Source organism: Leptonychotes weddellii, chromosome 15 (genome assembly GCF_054177405.1).
Source record: "Leptonychotes weddellii isolate Sample4059 chromosome 15, ASM5417740v2, whole genome shotgun sequence".
Lineage (NCBI taxonomy): Eukaryota > Metazoa > Chordata > Mammalia > Carnivora > Phocidae > Leptonychotes > Leptonychotes weddellii.
This window is the reverse complement of record NC_138383.1, coordinates 16,575,479-16,594,993: the sequence shown is the minus strand read 5'-3', so window position 1 is coordinate 16,594,993 and position 19,515 is coordinate 16,575,479. Positions and strand designations below refer to the sequence as shown.

The 19,515-nt window shown below is 38.2% G+C and overlaps 1 protein-coding gene across 3 annotated transcripts in view; it reads right to left on the bottom strand.

The window, feature by feature from the left end:
• Positions 1 to 19,515, bottom strand: part of GPATCH8 (G-patch domain containing 8) — a 114,102-nt gene that overhangs the window by 80,913 nt on the left and 13,674 nt on the right. For 2 of the 3 annotated variants that reach the window (XM_081804852.1, XM_081804854.1), the window contains exon 2: positions 2,183 to 2,257. In XM_081804852.1, the coding sequence (XP_081660978.1) occupies positions 2,183 to 2,257 (75 nt within the window). Of the gene's footprint in view, positions 1 to 2,182; positions 2,258 to 19,515 lie in introns of those variants that run through there. The other variant, XM_081804853.1, reaches the window with a different exon arrangement.

Here is a 19,515-nt window from a genome sequence, read left to right as displayed (position 1 = left end):
AAAACCTTTCTTTAAAAACTTTCAATTTGTCCCCAGGTGATTTGGTAAGAGAAATAAAATCCCTCCTGTTGTGTGTTCCCACTTCTATCTAACACAATGTAGATTAAGAAGCTCCTCCTCCTACTACCTAAACTACCACATCAGTATTTATTTATTTATTTGTTTCAGGAGTAAATTTTCATTAGAAGTATAATTTATTAATATGTATCTCTGAACATACACTTATTTATTAAAAAAATTAAATATCCAGTCTGATTACGATACCATTATTTTAAGTGGAGAAGATAACACTATTCAATAAATAGAGCATATATCAATTCCACTCCTACTCTCTGAGATTACTCAACAAGGATTACTCAGTCAGACTGTCTTCTGACAGAATTCTTCCTATGACATATGCTGGAAAAAATCCTGGACAGTGTGAGAGGAAGAACAGTATTAGCGCCTCACACACCAAAGGAAGGAATTTTCCAAAAACTTTAAAATGTGGCCCTAAAATGCTTTAGAAATGTTAAATATTAGAGTTGTTAAAAAAATCTTTATTGAGTATAGTAATAAGGAATACTAAGCCGCAAATTTAGTCTAATTAAATTTCCTACTACTGTTGAGTCAGAGTACCCACAGAATTATAGCTTATTTAAGAATATTAGCCATGTACCTTGTAGATATGGTACTTGGGTCTTGCTTCTGATAGTTATCTGTTCTTAAACTATGACCCAAAGAAACATTTAAATAAAATGGAAAAATTAAATTATTTTTCAAGTACAAAATACTAATCTAGCTAGCTTACAGACTTCATTGTAAAATTCTGCCTTGTGATAATTCCCAAGATGATACAGAACAAAGCACAAACTTCAGTGATTTTTAACTTAGCAATGTGGACTTGGCATTTTATCCTCAAATCAAAACACAAGACTGGGCTTTCAGCACAATATCAGATATGAATTCTCCCTCTGCAGCATTATCACATGCGTCATCAATTACTGCCATGCCTAAGTCTAGCATCATGCCAGCACATTAAGACAGAAGGTACTATATGCAGTGTTCACTGGACCAGAAGAACAGAAATAAGAAGGGGAGGTGGGGGAGAAAGAAACCCTAGAGAAGAAATTAAAAAAAGGCAGACCGTGCAATACAAACCAGATCATGGCTGCTTAGCTAATATGGGCCAACTGCTGTGGAAGAAAAATGTCGAACACCCCAAGTTGTGTAAATTTCCGTAAACATCTAAACACACACACAAACACACACACAACACCAACCTAATTAGGAACATAAATATATGTTGATCCTTTACTATGTTACAGTTTTGGAAATAAAAGCTAGAGTTAAAATATCTGTTCTCTCTATACTGCCTTATTTTCCTGAGGGAGGAGGAAAAGCTAGTGTTTCTTAAAAGGACAGGGGAGATGTCTTGACTGCTATAAAGATTAAGATTTCCTCTTTGATCATTTTCGCTCAAGTTTACCAATAACTCACTGAAACCCTTATTAAAATATGTACACTTAAGCACAAATATTAAATACTGACAATACTGACAAGTTTAGACATTTTAACAATGAACTGTGTAATTTAAAAATAAAGGGCTTTTCAAAATGAAAATAATGTTTAAAAATTAAGATTTTTTAAAAAAAATTAAGTCAGGAAAATAAATCTCCTTGTTCTATTACTTTATATCAATATCCAAAACTAAGCCATGTAAAGAGACAGAAAAAATCAGCTTTTCACAAAAACCAGACATCTACTTAAGCTACCAAATTTGTCGTTTTTCACAAGTGTCTGGTAAATATATTAGTCCTTAACTATTAATAATGGAACATTTCACATGTGATTGCGTTGCCCAAGAAAGGTGAAGCTTTTAAAGGATCAAAATACATTTTACTCCTTTATTCAATTTACAAAAAACACTAAACTTTAACTTGCTATCTTTAACAGAATTTCAGTATGGGCCAACATGATATTTTTCCATCAAATTCTAACTTGTTTCTAGATTTTTCAGACTGATTTCCCAAAATATTAAATATTAGATTACATCCCAAACTCTATTTGATTATTGTAGGGCATGCAAAACAAAAGCTCTAAATTGTACTGTAAATTATTAAGTTTAAATTCATTCACATCAAGTGTCACACAAACACTACCTAACTAACTATGACCCAAAATTAAGCACTGATCATCTTACCGATTCTATAGGCTTGTCAAGTGATGCTTGTTCAATTTCCAAATGTCCTTCTTCATACTGATCAAAGTGATTACCCTGAAAAAACAAGACTACAGTTATTTTTCAAAAGTAATAAATGCCAAAATTATTAGTAATCTAATTAAACTAGGGATTATTTTCAACTTTTCATTTTTTTTTTTTTATTTATTTGAGAGAGAGAGAATGAGAGACAGAGAACATGAGAGGGAGGAGGGTCAGAGGGAGAAGCAGACTCCCTGCCGAGCAGGGAGCCCGATGCGGGACTCGATCCTGGGACTCCAGGATCATGACCTGAGCCGAAGGCAGTCGCTTAACCAACTGAGCCACCCAGGCGCCCCTCAACTTTTCATTCTTTTTCAGTAAACAAATTGTGCCACAAATTCAGATTGTTCTAAATCTATAAAAATAATTTATTAGAGGAGTCTAGGCCTAGTAATATGAATTCTTCCTATAGCAAACACTGAAATTGCTAACTAAAATACTATCAAAAGCATTTGGGATTATCAGCAACTTCTCAGATGGACTACATTATGAAGACTGCAGGATCTTAAAAACAAAGATCTATGTTTTCATAAACAATCTTGTACTAAAGAAAACAAATAATGGAAAAAAACCCTATATTACAATACTGTCCAATGTTGATAACATTGCTTTTAACAAAACTGCTAAAGCATTCAACTTTAAATTAAGTGCTAACTCCCAAGCTTCAAGGAATTTGAAAACACAATCTCTTGACACATTATTCCAAATATAGCTTTTCCTCAAATGATCTGCCAAGAGAGATAAACATGTCTGTATAATGCCATATTTGACTATAATCAAGCAAGCAGTCACTGCAACTAGAGTAAGTCAAAACAGTTCAACTGAGGATAGGTGCAGACAACTAGGAAGTTCTCTCTAATCATGGTTTTCTCTGATCTCCCTGATCCATTAGAAAAGAAGAGCTCATAATTTGGCTTTAAATCAGAATACCAATTTTCTGGGTCCCTTTTTGTTACAAAAGAGGGCACGATGATTTGTGAGTCCTGAATTGACCTAAACCAAAAGACTAAAGAGCCTACATTAATTCAGAACTAACTTGAATGTTAACAAAAAGTTACTTTACTTTTTCAAGGTAAAATTTTAGTTGAATAAATAAAACTTAATGATACAGATCTAAAACATATAATCTGCCACACTGTATCACTAACACTAGGTTACTTGTTTCCCTCATCAGACTATAAAGTCCTTAAGAACAACACTAAATCTTATTTATCTTTTATAACCCTAAAAATAACGGTGGCTAAACATTAGAGAACAATTAGGTGCTAAAATTGTGTGGTAGTGGTAAAAAAATTCTGGAATTAGACAGTGGTGGTGATAATGGTCATACAACATTGTTAATGTACTTAATGCCACTGAACTGTATACTTTAAAATACTTAAAATGGTACTTTTATATTGTATTTTACAATAAAAATGATAAAAATAAAAAATAAAAGTGTGCAGTAGAGTCTATCCAAAAGAAAGGAGTAACAGGTATGGGTTTTCCAAAGAAGAAAAGCAAATCCTAAAAACTGAAGATCAGGCATTCCAAGAATGAGGAAAAGCAATCATCAACAAATACTAAAACTGAAAAAAATAGCTATAAACCCTGAAAGGATTTATCTACAATATTCTGTACAACAATCTCTTTAAAATTAATACTTGGCTCTTCTTTTAACTTACAAAGCAACATTTAAATGATTTGAAAGTTACTTACAAGGTGTTAATTGCAAAGCGCTTCAAAATTCCCAAATAATAAATATCCAAATACTTAGAGTAACTAAAAAACCTCACATTATAGAACAATGTCCCACTAAATCTAGTAATTCTTTCACTCCACAGCTCTATATGATTTAAAGATAAAATCTCATCCTATCAACAATAATTGCATACTATTTTGTAAGTGACTTTAGAGTAACTTAGGACAACCATGTTTTAAATCAAAGGAGAACTGCCCCCAAATTTATCACTATCAAAGATGATATAATAAAAGCACAAACACTTGCAGATATTATGAGAGAACTACCAAGTAACTCTACAAAAAAGAATATGGACATCTAGGAAAAGCCATTCTAGTTCATCCTTACTGCACAAGAAATCACTCAAAATTTTCCAAATAGATAATGAATCATTAGCAAAATCCTTTCATCTGTAGACTTAAAATCATTTAAAGATTTTATTTATCTTTTAATTAATCTCTATACCCGGGGCGCCTGGGTGGCTCAGTTGGTTGGGCGACTGCCTTCGGCTCAGGTCATGATCCTGGAGTCCCGGGATCGAGTCCCGCATCGGGCTCCCTGTTCGGCAGGGAGTCTGCTTCTCCCTCTGACCCTCCTCCCTCTCATGCTCTCTGTCTCTCATTCTCTCTCTCTCAAATAAATAAATAAAAAAAATCTTTAAAAAAAAAAATTAATCTCTATACCCAACGTGGGGCTCAAACTTACAATCCTGAGATCAAGAGTTGCGTGCTCTACCAAATGAGCCAGCCAGGTGCCCCAGACTTAGGCATTTTAGAAAATTCTTCTGTAGATTACAAACAACAGGTTCCAAATGAGATGCTTAACAAATTTCTAAACACAGCTAGCTAAGTTTTCAAATAATTCTGGATCTATCAGACACAATACAAAACAGGATTAATAACACAGCTTGAGTCCAGAAAAAGACCCATCCTTTTATTATTAACTGATCTTCAACAAAGGTGCAAAGACAATTCCATAAAGAAATAATAGTATTTTCAATAAATGGTGCTAGAACTCAGTATCCATATGTAAAATAAAAGATGAGCCTCAACCCATACTGCACACCCTAGTAAAAAAAAAATAACCCAAAACATATCGCAAACCTAAATGTAAAACCTAAAATTATAAAGTTTCTAGAAGAAAATATATAGGAGAGGGCGCCTGGGTGGCTCAGTTGGTTAAGCGACTGCCTTCGGCTCAGGTCATGATCCTGGAGTCCCTGGATCGAGTCCCGCATCGGGCTCCCTGCTCGGCAGGGAGCCTGCTTCTGTCTCTGACCCTCCCCCCTCTCATGTGCTCTCTCTCTCTCATTCTCTCTGTCTCAAATAAATAAATTAAAAAAAATAAAAAAAAATAAAAAGAAAATATATAGGAGAAAATCTCTGTGTCCTTGGGCTAGACAAAGGTTTCTTAAGCTACACTGCCAAAAGCACAATCTGTAAAAGAAAAAAAATTGAAAAACTGGACTGGGAGAAAGTATTCACAACTCTCATACCTGATAAAGGACTTGTATATCCAAAATACACAAAGAACTTTCAAAACACAGTAATAAGAAAACCCAATTTTAAAGCAGGCAAAAGATTTAAACACACATCACCAAAGATGACATATAGATAGTAAATAAACACTCAACATCACTAATCATTAAGGAAATACAAACTAAAGCCACAAGGTGATACCACTACACATCTATTAAAATGGCTTAAAGAAAAAGAAACAATATTAAGCGCTGCTAAAATTGCTTGGGAACTCTCACAGATGGTTGGTGGGAATGTAAAATGGTACAGCCATTTTAGAAAAGTTTGGCAGTTTCTTATATAAAAAAAGATTTTATTTATTTGACAGAGTGAAACATTAAAAAAAAATTAAACACACACTGTAGCACCTGGGTAGCTCAGCTGGTTAAGCAGCCAACTCTTGGTTTCGACTCTTAGTTTCGGCTCAGGTCAGGATCTCAGGGTCATGGGACAAAGCCCCACAGGGGCTCCACACTCAGCAAGGAGTCTGCTTTTCCCTCTCCCTCCCCCTCTGCTCCTCCCCCTGCTGTTTCTGTCTCTCAAATAAAATCTTAAAAAAATAAACACACATTTAACAAACAATCCATCAATACTGTCCCCAGGTATTTACCCAAGTAAAAGGAAAAATTTATGTACACACAAAATCCTGTCTTGTAAATGTCTGGAAACTAATCAAATGTCCCTCAATTGGCAAACAGATTAAAATACTATGGTACACGCAATGAACCACTGAACTCACCAATAAAAAGAAACAAACTACTCATATAAGCAATAACATGGATGAATCTCAAATACACTATGCTAAGTGAAAGAAGCCATACTCAAAAAGTTATTGTATAATTCCATTTAAAGGCATTCTGTAATAGGCAAAACCAGAGAAAAGAAAACTGATCAGTGGCTGCCAGGAGCTATATACGATTGTGTTGGTGGTTACACGATATTTTGTTAAAACTCAAAGGAACTGAACACTCAAATGAGTGAATTTCACTATACCTTCATTATACTTTAATTTTTTTTAATGAAAAAGAACAGAAAAAGCCAGTATTTCTACATCTCCCCCCTTAAACTATTTAAGCATTAAAAACATTTATTTTTTTTTAAGATTTTTATTTATTTATTCATAAGAGACAGAGAGGCAGAGGGAGAAGCAGGCTCCCCGCTGAGCAGGGAGCCCGATGCGGAACTCAATCCCAGGACCCTGGGATCATGACCTGAGCCGAAGGCAGACGCTTAACCATCTGAGCCACCCAGGCGCCCTCATTAAAAACATTTAAAATCTGTTGTGTAAAGATGTTTTGATGGTGGTTACATGAATCTATACATGTGTTAAAATTCATAGAACTATATACATCGAAATAAAAGTCAGGGGCGCCTTGGTGGCTCAGTTGGTTGAACATCCAGACTCTTGATTTTGCCTCAGGTGATGATCTCTGGGTGGTGGAACAGAGCCCTGCATCAGGCCCTATGCTCAGTGCAGAGTGTCCCTCTCCCTCTGCTCCGCCCCCTGCTCACGCTCTCTATCTCTACAATGAATAAAATCTTTAAAAATAAAAGTATTACGGTATAATTTATTCAATTAAAATAAAACAAACTGGAGTGCCTGGGTGGCTCAGTTGGTTAAGTGTCTGCCTTTGGCTCAGGTCATGATCCGGGGGTCCAGGAATCGAGTCCACGTCTGGCTCCCTGCTCAGCATGGAGTCTGCTTCTCCCTCTCCCTCTGCTCCCCCCACCCCAGCTGGTGCTCTTTCTCTCTCTCTCACTCATTCTCCCTCAAATAAATAAAAAATCTTTAAAAGTAAATGAATAAACTAAAAAACATGCATAGACAACTCTAGAATACATCTAGAAGCTGATACTAGAGATTACCTCTGAGAGAATTGAGTGCCTAAGGGGACAAGAGATGCGACGAAGGCCGTTTTTAACTGCATGTTTTTTCCTTTTGAATTTTATACTTAATACCCTAAGACTCAAATACTCTAATGAAAATCGCAACCATTCTGTTTCTCTTTGAATGCTTAATCAGCACCATTCAAAATAAATTTCTGATGAAATTATTTTAAAATTTTAAAGTGGTGTTGATTCAAAAATATATATAATTTTCACTTTTAAGTGTTGAAATATAAAAACAAAATAAAATCATGATTTGTTTGGACATTTGAAACTTTTTTTAAAAAGCATATACATCAGGGCGCCTGGGTGGCTCAGTTGGTTGGGCGACTGCCTTCGGCTCAGGTCATGATCCTGGAGTCCCGGGATCGAGTCCCGCATCGGGCTCCCTGCTCAGCGGGGAGTCTGCTTCTCCCTCTGACCCTCCTCCCTCTCATGCTCTCTCTCATTCCTTCTCTTGCAAATAAATAAAAAATCTTTAAAAAAAAAAAAAAAAAGCATATACATCAGACATAAAGACCACAAGCTAATTTTTTTTGCCAGTCTTCTCAATTATTGACGCCAGAGTTGCTCTTTTGCTGCTGAGAGGGTGACTATATAAAAACAAACAAAAAGGCATCTACCAATCATTCACAATGTAATACCAACTTTAATAAATTTCAATTAAAAAAACTAATCAGTTTATGGGATGCTTGGGTCCTTGCTCAGCAAGGAGCCTGCTTCTCCCTCTGCTTGCCGCTCCCCCTGCTTATTCTCTGACAAATAAATAAAATCTAAACAAAACAAAATCAGTTTAGATAGAAAAAATTAATAGTGAAAAACACCAAACCATCTGGACTCAGAAACTTAAAAATTATAACCAAATGGGGGAGGGGGGTGGGGCGACGGGTTAGCCTGGTGATGGGTATTAAAGAGGGCACGTACTGAATGGAGCACTGGGTGTTATACGCAAACAATGAATCATGGAACACTACATCAAAAACTAATGATGTAATGTATGGTGATTAACATAATAAAATTAAAAAATAAATAAGTTATAACCAAATGATCTCTTCAACGAAACCAACAAATTTACACATTAAAAAATAAAAATACTGGGGCACCTGGGTGTCTCAGTTGCTTGGGCATCTGCCTTCGGCTTGGGTCATGATCTCCAGGGCCTGGGATCAAGTACCATGTCTGGCTCCCAGCTCAGCCGGGAGTCTGCTTCTGCCTCTCTCTCTGCCTCTCCCTGCTGCTTGTGAGCACACGCTTTCTCTCTCTCAAATGAATAAAATCTTTAAAAATAATAATAATAAATAAATAAAAAATAAAAATACCCTGCTGGTGTTTTTGACTAATTCACAGTCTAAATTTGAGAGTGTTAAGGAAAGAAAGCTCAGAGAAGAACTCAATTTTAACAGTTTACTCCTGTGGTCTTGCTAAACAGTACATTTGTACCAGCTATCTCTTGAGTACCTATTAATAAGTATCAGGAACTGTGTGCTTCACAGGCATGATCTCAATTAATCCTCTCAATGACCCAACATGGTAGGTATCATTCTTTATTTGCATTTTCAGATGTAGAATTCAGAGGGTTTAAGAAATTTGCTCAATTACTTAAACAGTAAGTAAAGAAGCCCAAATTCTAAACTCAAGTCATTGTAACTTTAAAGTTTGTGTTCTGGGGCATCTGGGTAGCTCAGTTGGTTAAGCGTCTGCCTTGGGCTCAGGTCATGATCCTGGGGTCCTGGGAGTAAGTCCCACACTGGGCTCCCTGCTCAGTGGGGAGTCTACTTCTTCCTCTCCCTCTACCCCTCCCCCCTGCTCGTGCACTCTCTTTCAAATAAATAAAATCTTAAAAAAATAGTAATAAAGTTCACGTTCTTTCTGGTATGCTACTTTGTGATTTTTTTTTTTTCCAGGTGGAAGAGGCAGGAGGAAGAACACTGGGATACAGCACATTTTCCATAGCTATTACAAATTTTAAATGCAGATGACATTCACTGTAGCACTTCCCTAGTATATAAAAAAAAATTAGAGGGGCACCTGTATGGTGCAGTCGGTTAATCATCCAACTCTTGGTTTCAGCTCAGGTCATGATCTCAGGTAATGACATGGAGCCCTGCGTAGTCTGCTTAGATGCTCTCTTCCTCTCCCTCTGCCCCTCCCCCCCAGTAAGGGGGGGGGAACGACGATGGACACTCTCACTCACTTTCTCTCTCAAATAAAGAAATCTTAAAAGAAAATTAGAGGGGTGCCTGGGTAGCTCAGTCGTTAAGCGTCTACCTTCAGCTCAGGTCATGATCCCAGAGTCCTGAGATTGAGCCCCACATCGGGTTCCCTGCTCGGCAGGAAGCCTGCTTCTCCCTCTCCCACTCCCCCTGCTTGTGTCCCCTCTCTTGCTGTGTCTCTCTCTGTCAAATAATAAAATCTTAAAAAAAAAAAATGTTTATTAAAAAAATTAGAAACAAATGTCCAATAGGGGAAGAGTTTAATACTATTTTATTAACAAAACAATCAGGGAGTTACAATAAAAATTTTAAAACTATACAGAAACAGGTTAAGTTACACAGAGAGGAAAAAAATCAAAAAGGTAGTTCACTAATTACAAGTGTGTAAGATTCTTTATGTGGACAAAAACTAAGTGGTATTCTGAAAATGTGACAGGAGCTAATAAATATATCTGAAGAAACACATCTAATAAACACCTGAAGTTTAATTTTTTTTTTTTAATTTAAATAAGATTTTACGGGTGCCTAGGTGGCTCAGTCAGTTAAGCATTTGCCTTCGGCTCTGGTCATGATCAGGGTCCTGAGATAGAGCCCCACATTGGGCTCCCTGCTCAGCAGGGTGTCTGCCTCTTCTCTCTCCCTCTGCCCCTCCCGCCCCCACCTCATGCTCTCAATCCCTTTCAAATAAGTATTTTTAAAAAAATACGATTTTAGTGATAGAAGAGGACTTTAAACAGCCTGAAAAGAAATATTCCACAACTAAACATGACTAAATTAGTGAATTGATATTACTTCTTAACATGAGTATCTGCTTGATTTGCCATAATAGACCAACCAATTAGTTGCAACATTTGAAAAGTATAAAAACTGCTTGTATTTTTTACTTAGAACTTATCCTTTTAAATATTAGGACTATAATACCAAGTCACAAACAATAAGAAGCACCTACCAACAAAAAAGTACTTTTCACACAAGAAAAATTACCATTAAAACTTTCATCTTAGTAATTTAAACTGGTTATCACCAATTCTAAGTCCTACAGGTGTTGCTAATTTGCTGTATAACTTCAAAGAAATCATGTTACATTTTGCATCCATTGTGAACTCATTTACAAAATGAAGAACTTTGGACACTCTTTTATGTCATTTCTTGGTCTAAAACTTTATAAATTTGCAATTTTAAACTGAATTAAATTTAGCCTCTAGAAAATGGTTAATTCATTTAAAATTTGTTAATACAAAAATATATGCCATCAATTCCTAAAAAAGAAAAATACTAACCACAATGGCAATAATCCTTGGAGTGAAGCATAAAACACTTTTCACCTACCACCAAAATAAATGTAGTCTTATTCCATGACATGTAAACCAAGTAAAAGCAAACAAATGACCTTGGTTTGGTGATGACTTTTTAGATTCAACACCAAAGGCATGAGTCATGAAAGAAATAATAAGTCGGACTTTGTTAAAATTTTAAACTTCTGCTCTGCAAAAGACACTGTGAAGAGAATGAGAACATAAGCCACAAATTGGGAGAAAATATTTCCAAAAGTTACGTCTGATAAAAAATTTATCCAAAATATACAAAGAACTATTAAAATTAAATAAGAAACAAAGAACCCAATTTAAAACTGGGCAAAAGATCTGAAATGATACCTCACCAAAGAAAATATACAGATGGCAAATCAGCATAAGAAAAGATGATCAACATCATACATCATTAGGAAATTGCAAATTAAAATGAAATACCACTACATATCAATCAGAATGGCTAAAATCCAAAACACTGGGTGGCTCAGCCAGTTAAGGGTCTGCCTTCGGCTCGGGTAATGATCCCAGGGTCCTGGGATTGAGCCCTATGTAGGGCTCCGTGCTCAGCGGGGAGTCTACTTCTCCCCCTCCCTCGGCCCACCGCCCCCCCAATCCAGTTTGTGCACGCACGCGGTCTCTCTAATAAATAAATAAAATCTTGAAAAAAAAATTAAAATCCAAAACACTGACAACACCAAATGCTGACAAGGGTATGGGAGTAACAGGAACTCTTATTCATTGTTCCTGGGAAGGTGTAAAAAAAAAAAAAGCACAGCCACTTTAGAAGACAGTTGGCGATTTCTTACAAAACTAAACACAGCCTTACCATACAATCCAACAATTGCATTCTTTGGTATCTACCCAAATGAGTTAAACACATATCTACACAAAATCCTGCGTACAGTATTTCTAGCAGCTTTATTCATAATTGTTAAACTTGGAAATAACCAGGATCTCCTTCAAAAGATGAACGGATTAATTAATGGTGGTACATCTATACAATGGATTATTATTCAGCACTAAAAATGAGCAATCAAGCCACAAAAAGACATGGAGTAAACTTGAATACATATTTTTTTAAGTCTTTTTTATTTATTCATTTGAGAGAGAGAAAGCACAAGCAGGGGGTGAGGCAGAGGGAGAAAGAGAGGGAGAAGCAGACTCCCCACTTATCAGGGAGCTGACACAGAGCTCGATCCCAGGACCAAAGAGATCATGACCCGAGCCGAAAGCAGACGCCCAAACATCTGAACCACCCACGTGCGCCTTGATACATATTATTAAGTGAAAGAAGCCAATCTGAAAAGGTTACATACTGTATGATTCCAAATATAGTACATTCTGGAAAAGGCAAAACTTCGGAAACAGTTAAAAAAAATCAGTGATTGGGGCGCTTGGGTGGCTCAGTCAGTTAAGCGTCTGCCTTCGGCTCAGGTCACCAACCCAGGGTCCTGGGATCAAGCCCCATGTCGGGCTCCCTGCTCCACGGGGAGTCTGCTTCTCCCTCTCCCTCTGGCTCCTGCTCTCTCTCTCAAATAAATAAAATCTTAAAAAAAAAAATCAGTGGTTGCCTGGAACTTTGGGGAATAAGAATGGATGAATAGGTAAAGTGCAGGAGATTTTTAGGGAGGTCAAACTATTCTGTATAATACTATAACGGTAGATACATGTCATTATAGTACATCTGTCAAAACTGACAGAACTACACCAACAGTAACAAACATACCACTCTGATATGAGATATAGATGGTGGGGACACGGTGTGTGAATGGAGAAAGGATATATGGGAACTCTGTACTTCCAGCTCCATTTTGCTTTGAATCTAAAACTGCTCTAAAAAATAAAGTCTAGGGGTGCCTCGGTGGCTCAGTCGTTAAACGTCTGCCTTCTGCTCAGGTCATGGTCCCAGGGTCCTGGGATCGAGCCCCACATCGGGCTCCCTGCTCGACGGGAAGCCTGCTTCTCCCTCTCCCACTCCCCCTGCTTGTGTTCCCTCTCTCGCTGTATCTGTCTCTGTCAAATAAATAAAATCTTAAAAAATAATAATAAAATAAAATAAATAAAAAATAAAGTCTATATATTTAAAAAAAGCAAACAACAAAAGAGTTAATAATTTGAGTAAACCCACAGTCGACATTTCCAAAACATTTCTTCCCAAAAATACGTCCATTTTAAAACTTTGCTGCAAGGGCGCCTGGGTGGCTCAGTTGGTTAAGCGACTGCCTTCGGCTCAGGTCATGATCCTGGAGTCCCGGGATCGAGTCCCGCATCGGGCTCCCTGCTCGGCAGGGAGTCTGCTTCTCCCTCTGACCCTCCCCCTTCTCATGTGCTCTCTCTCATTCTCTCTCTCTCAAATAAAATAAATAAAATCTTTAAAAAAAAAAACGTTGCTGCAAAATTATAAAGTTGGTAAGTGATTACTTCTAAAAAGTAAAATGAAGGGGTGCCTGGGTGGCTCAGTCGTTAAGCATCTGCCTTAGGTCCTGGGATCAAGTCCCTCATGGGGCTCCCTGTTCTGCGGGGAGCCTTCTTCTCCCTCTGCCTCTCTCTGTCTCATGAATAAATAAATAAAATCTAAAAAAAAAACAAAAAACAATATTCACCTTTACATTTCTACTGTTTTTAATAATACATTTCAATAAAGTAGGGGCACAGAGTTCTAAATAAAGACAATGTTAATATTTTTTATTTTTTTTAAGATTATTTATTTATTTGAGACAAAGAGAGAGAGTGCACAAGAGAACACAAGCATGGGGAGCGGCAGAGGGAGAGGGAGAAGCAGTCTCCCCACTAAGCCCATTGTGGAGGCTTGATTTTGCCAACCCATGAGATCATGACCTGAGCTGAAACCAAGAGTTGGACGTTCAACCAACTGAGCCACCCAGGCGCCCCATCCTAATAAACAATTTGAAAAACTTATCTTACTACACCACTCTACTAGCTGCACATAGAGTAAATCACAGATCAGAAAGTAAGTCCTCTGCCCTACAAAACCAGCCTTGTACCCCTGCACTCCCTCAGTGGGAGTCCCCACACTCCTCTCCTGCATCTGGCTAAGATCCAGCTCACTTCCACTTTGAAGTCATGCCTGACTCTCCTAGTCTATGTTCTTCCAGCTTTTTGTTTATATCTGTTATGGTACTTACCATAATTGCAATTCACTTTTTACCTGTCTCCTCCTTCATAAAGCATATTCCTTAAGTCCAGACACCCTTTTCTTCATCTGTATGTCTTGTGCCAGAACAGTTCTTAGTGGATGGCATATAATGAATGAATATTAAGTGTTGAGTTAGAATTATGTGTCCTTTTATGTAAATAAAAGTGAAGAGGCTGGTTCATACAAGATTTTTATTTTTACGTTAACCACTGCAAAGACGCAGTACTTCCACATTCTTTCTGTTGTGGAAAGAAAGGTGAATTGCACTGTTCAAATAATAATGTCCATCAAGGAAGGGTTTGGTTTTTTTTTTTAAGATTTTATTTATTTATTGAGAGTGTGTGTGCTTGAGTGGGGAGATGGGGGCAAGGGGAGAGGGAGAGGGACAAGCCAACTGCCCACTGAGGGCAGAGCCAGACTCAGGGCCTGATCCCAGGACCCTGAGATCATGACCTGAGCCAAAACCAAGAGTTGGACAACTCCTTAACTGATTGAGTCACCCAGGCCCCAAGAAGGGTGTTTTTTGTAAAATACCCCCTTTTTTTTTTTAAGATTTTATTTATTTATATGACAAAGAGCAAGAAAGCACAGCAGGGGGAACAGCAGAGGAAGAGGGAGAAGCAGGCTTCCTGCCAAGCAGGGAACCCCATGCAGGGCTCGATCCCAGGACCCTGGGATCATGACCTGAGCCAAAGGTAGACACTTAACGACTGAGCCACCCAGGCACCCCTATAAAATACTTTTCTGCACACATTTTGTTAGGCAGAACTTAAATCTTATACTTAGATATGTTACTTAAATAGCCTCTTGTCACAGGTGAGGAAACAGTATTAACATTAACATTGTCTTGGGTGCCTGGATGGCTCAGTCGGTTAAGCAGCAGGGAAACTGCTTGAAGATTTTCTCCCTCTGCCCCTCCCCCCACTCATGCTCTCGCTCTCTCTAAAATGGATAAATAAATCTTAAAATAATAAAAATTTAAAAATAAAATGAAAAACCTGTTTATTAGGATTTAGAGGGAGGGAGGCAAATATACAGAAAACAAAGGGGGAAACTATTGGACAATGGACATTTGGAGGGATAGACAGATACCTCCTTCCTTGAAGACAGCTCCTTCCTTAAAGAACGAAGAGTTAAGGGATGCCTGGGTGGCCCAGTCGGTTAAGCATCTGCCTTCAGCTCAGGTCATGATCCCAGGGCTCTGGGATGAACCTGCTTCTCCCTCTCCCTGCTTACTCCCCCAGCTTGCGCTCGTGCACATGCTCTGACAAATAAATAAATCTTTTAAAAAATAAAAAAATAGAAAGAGGAGTTAAGAAAGGCTATATTTGTTGGCCATTAAGGTGCTCAAAGAAGAAATATGAAACACAGCTTCTTTCTTTAACCAAATGAAGCAAGCAATTCCTGGTTTCCTGGAACCAGATCACTTAAAGCAAATCTTCTTTTTCCTACAGGAACAATGTTCAATTTCAGATTCATGCTCCTAATGAAGGCTTATATATCCTTATATATCAATAAGTCATAAGTGTACCTAACAATATCACAAACACAAACGTGTAAATCAAAGTGTTTGCTTTAAAAGAATAAACAAGGGGACGCCTGGGTGGCTCAGTTAAGTGTCTGCCTTCTGCTCAGGTCATGATCCCAGGGTCCTAGTATCTAGCCCCACATCCGGCTCCTTGCTCAGTCTGCTTCTCCCTCTGCCCCTCCTCCCCCCACCCCCCCACGATTGCATGCACTCTAATTATATCTTCAAAAATAAATAAATAAAAGAATAAACAAATAGGGATGGCTGGCTGGCTCAGTCGGAAGAACATGGGACTCCTGATCTCGGGGTCATGAATTCAAGTCCCATATGGGGCATAGAGATTATGTAAATAAAAAACTTTTAAAAAGATTAAACCAATATACAGTAAAAATAGAGGGTCCCTCTGTGCTATAGAACATATAGAGGTACTGGGGCACCTGGGTGGCTCAGTCAGTATGCTGTCCAACTCCTAATTTCTGCTCAGGTCATGATCTCAAGAGTTGTAAACCCACTTAAAGTCCTCTCTCTCCCTCTGCCCCTCTTTTTATTTTAAAGACTTTATTTGAGAGAGAGAGAGAGAGCACACAAGCAGGGGGAGAGGCAGAGGGAGAGAGACAAGGAGATTCCCTGCCGAGCAGGGAGCACGACGACGTAGGGCTCAAACCCAGGACTTTGAGATCATGACCTGAGCCAAAGTCAGACACTTTAACCAACTGAGCCAACCACATGCCCCCTCCCTCTCTTAAAAACAAGACAAAACAGCAACATATATAGGTACTTAAAACAAACTGAAATATTTATTAAATTAGACCCAAAATTAATGACAATTACAACATTAACTAAGTTTTTGCCCTTTAAAAATTTTTTACAGGGGCACCTGGGTGGCTCACTCGTTAAGCGTCTGCCTTCGGCTCAGGTCATGATCCCAGGGTCCTGGGATCGAGCCCCACGTCGGGCTTTCTGCTCTGTGGGAAGCCTGCTTCTCCCACTCCCTCTGCCTCTCCCCCTATTTGTGCTCTTTCTATCTGTGTCTCAAATGAATAAACAAAATCTTTTAAAAAAATAAATAAAAATATTTTATAAACTGTCACAGCCAAGCAGACCCTAAAGAGACACGGCAGCTAAATGTAATGAGGTATCCTGTATGGGACCCTGGAACAGAAAAGGACATGAAGGGAGTATTAAGGATACAGATATGGCCTTGAATTAATAACAATGTATCAATATCCACTGATACGGATTATTGGCCCATTAGTACAGTAACAAATGTGCAAACACTAATGTAAGATGTTAATAAGGGAAACTAGGTGCTTATCTATGGGAGCTCTTACTATCTTAGCAATCTTTCTGTAAATCTAAACTGTCCTAAAATAAAAGGTTTATTTAAAACAAAGTTCTGGGGCGCCTGGGTGGCTCAGATGGTTGGGCGTCTGCCTTCGGCTCAGGTCATGATCCCAGGGTCCTGGGATCGAGCCCTGCACTGGGCTCCCTGCTTGGCGGGGAACCTGCTTCTCCCTCTCTCTCTACTGTTCCCTCTCGCTCTATCAAATAAATAAAATCTTTAAAAAAATAAAATAATAAAACAAAGTTCTGAGAGGAGTCAATATCACTCCATACACATAGACATGTACAGCTTCTTTTAGCTTTATAAAATACTTTCAGAAACCTTATCCTAACAAACTTATTAGATAATACAGGATTTGGCAATTAGTTAAACTTAGAAGAATTTTTTTTTTCTTTTTAGAGTGAACAAGAGTGCATGTGAGTGGGGGGGGAGGGGGAGAGAGAGAGAGAGAATTTTTTTTTTTTAAGGTTTATTTATTTTACAGAGGGGGGGAGGGGCAGAGGGAGAGAGAATCCTGAAGCAGACTCCCCGCTGAGCGCAGAGCCCCATGCGGGGCTCGATCCCAGGACTGAGATCATGACCTGAGCCAAAATCAAGAGTCAGCCACTTAACTGACTAAGCCATCCAGGCACCCCAAGAGAGAGAATCTTCATAAACAGGCTCCACACCCAGCACATAGCCCCAGGCAAGGCTCAATCTTGTGACCCTGAGATCATGACCTGCTCTGAAATCAAGTATTACACTTGATTTCACCCAGACACCCCTTAATCATCCCTATTTCACAAATAAGAAAACTGACATACAGATTGTCCCAAATTCACAAAGGCTTCTGATTCTCTGGGTAGGTGATAGGGTGTATGGTAGGAATAAATGTAATTTTATTTTTATTTGAGTATAGTTGAAACACAGTGTTACGTCAACTTTAAGTTGTAACGTGTACAACTTAGCAATGTGGGGCTTGATTCTTAGTCCCATGTTTCCACCATTGTACTATACTATACAAAACTCAAAGATTTTAAAAAATAACTGACCATAATTCTGAAACAATATTCCATATAGAAAACAGAGTTAGTCAAAACCTGCTATTTATCACAAAAGACATGGAAAGACTGAGGAAATGTTACAGATTAGAGGACACAAAGAAGAAATAACTACATGCAATCAATTTAAAATCCTGGGTGGGATCCTGGAACAGAAAAAGAATATTAGTGGATAAAAGTGGTAAAATTCAAGTAAGGTCTATGGTTTAGTTATTATTGTACCAATGTTGGGGCACCTGAGTGGCTGGTGGTGGTGGTGATTATGATGATAGTAATAAATATTTCCTGTTCCCCCCCCCCATTTTCATCATCCTGATGAACTTAGACTTATTAAGATCATTCTATCCAGGGGCTCCTGGCTGGCTCAGTCATTAGAACCTACAACTCCTGATCACAGGGTCATAAGTTAGTTCAAGCCCCACACTGGGGGTAGAGTTTACTTGAAAGAAAGAAAAAAGAAAGAAAAGAAAGAAAAAAAATCATTCTTTCCAAAAATAGGCAACATGGCATTTGATTATGTGAAGGCCTCAACAGGGATTTTAAGAAAAGTATTTTCTTCTATTTTCAAAATCTCATTTAGACCTCTCAAATCCCATTAGAACTAGAATGATCACATAATGTATCATACAAACCAGGGCACTTTAAGAGTGAAAGGGAGGGCTAAGAGTAAACATGCCAGGACAAAAGGCATAAACTACAACATATGGTCATCCTTGTGAAAATTCATAGATCCTATGTTAGAGTATTCCTAAAATTTAGTTTTAATGATGATTGCTTGAAACACTTATTCCAATGCCTAAATCAACTCTTCCTGTCCACATACTATCTGCTTTCAGAGTTCAAATACAGTTTTTCATTTATGCTAATCAGAAATTTAAGTTCAAAGGGATCCTGTATTATCTGTTTGTTAGGATAAGGTTTCTGAAGGTATTTTATAAAGCTAAAAGAAGCTGTACATGTCTAGAAGCAATTTCACTTTTCAAAAAAAATTATTTTATTTTTAATTATTTTAAAACACACTCGCATACATACACCCAACAGACTTTCCTTCAACTGCCTCTCTCTCAACAAAAGCTTCCACTTGTGGCAGGTCTAATTATAAATGAGTAGAACCTGGCTGACCTGCATGTCATTAAAATACACAGTAGCTCTAGTTCCTTATAGGTCAAGGATTCTGCTTCCAAGCACAGGACAAATCTGGAAACTTCTCTATTACAAAATTAGCAGCGATAATCATTTAAATATAAATAGACAGGGACTGCCCTAAATTTATCCATGTAAGTAGGATCTTGTTATTTGCTAACCAGTGCTGATTTTGGAATTTCTACAATCCCGCACCTGTACCCTTTCCAGTGGTTAACTATATGGTAATTGATAGGGAAAACTAAAACTAGAGAAGAGGAGGGCGCCTGGGTGGCTCAGCTGGTTGGGCGGCTGCTTTCGGCTCAGGTCATGATCCTGGAGTCCCGGGATCGAGTCCCGCATCGGGCTCACTGCTCGGCAGGGAGTCTGCTTCTCCCTCTGACCCTCCTCCCTCTCATGCTCTCTGTCTCTCA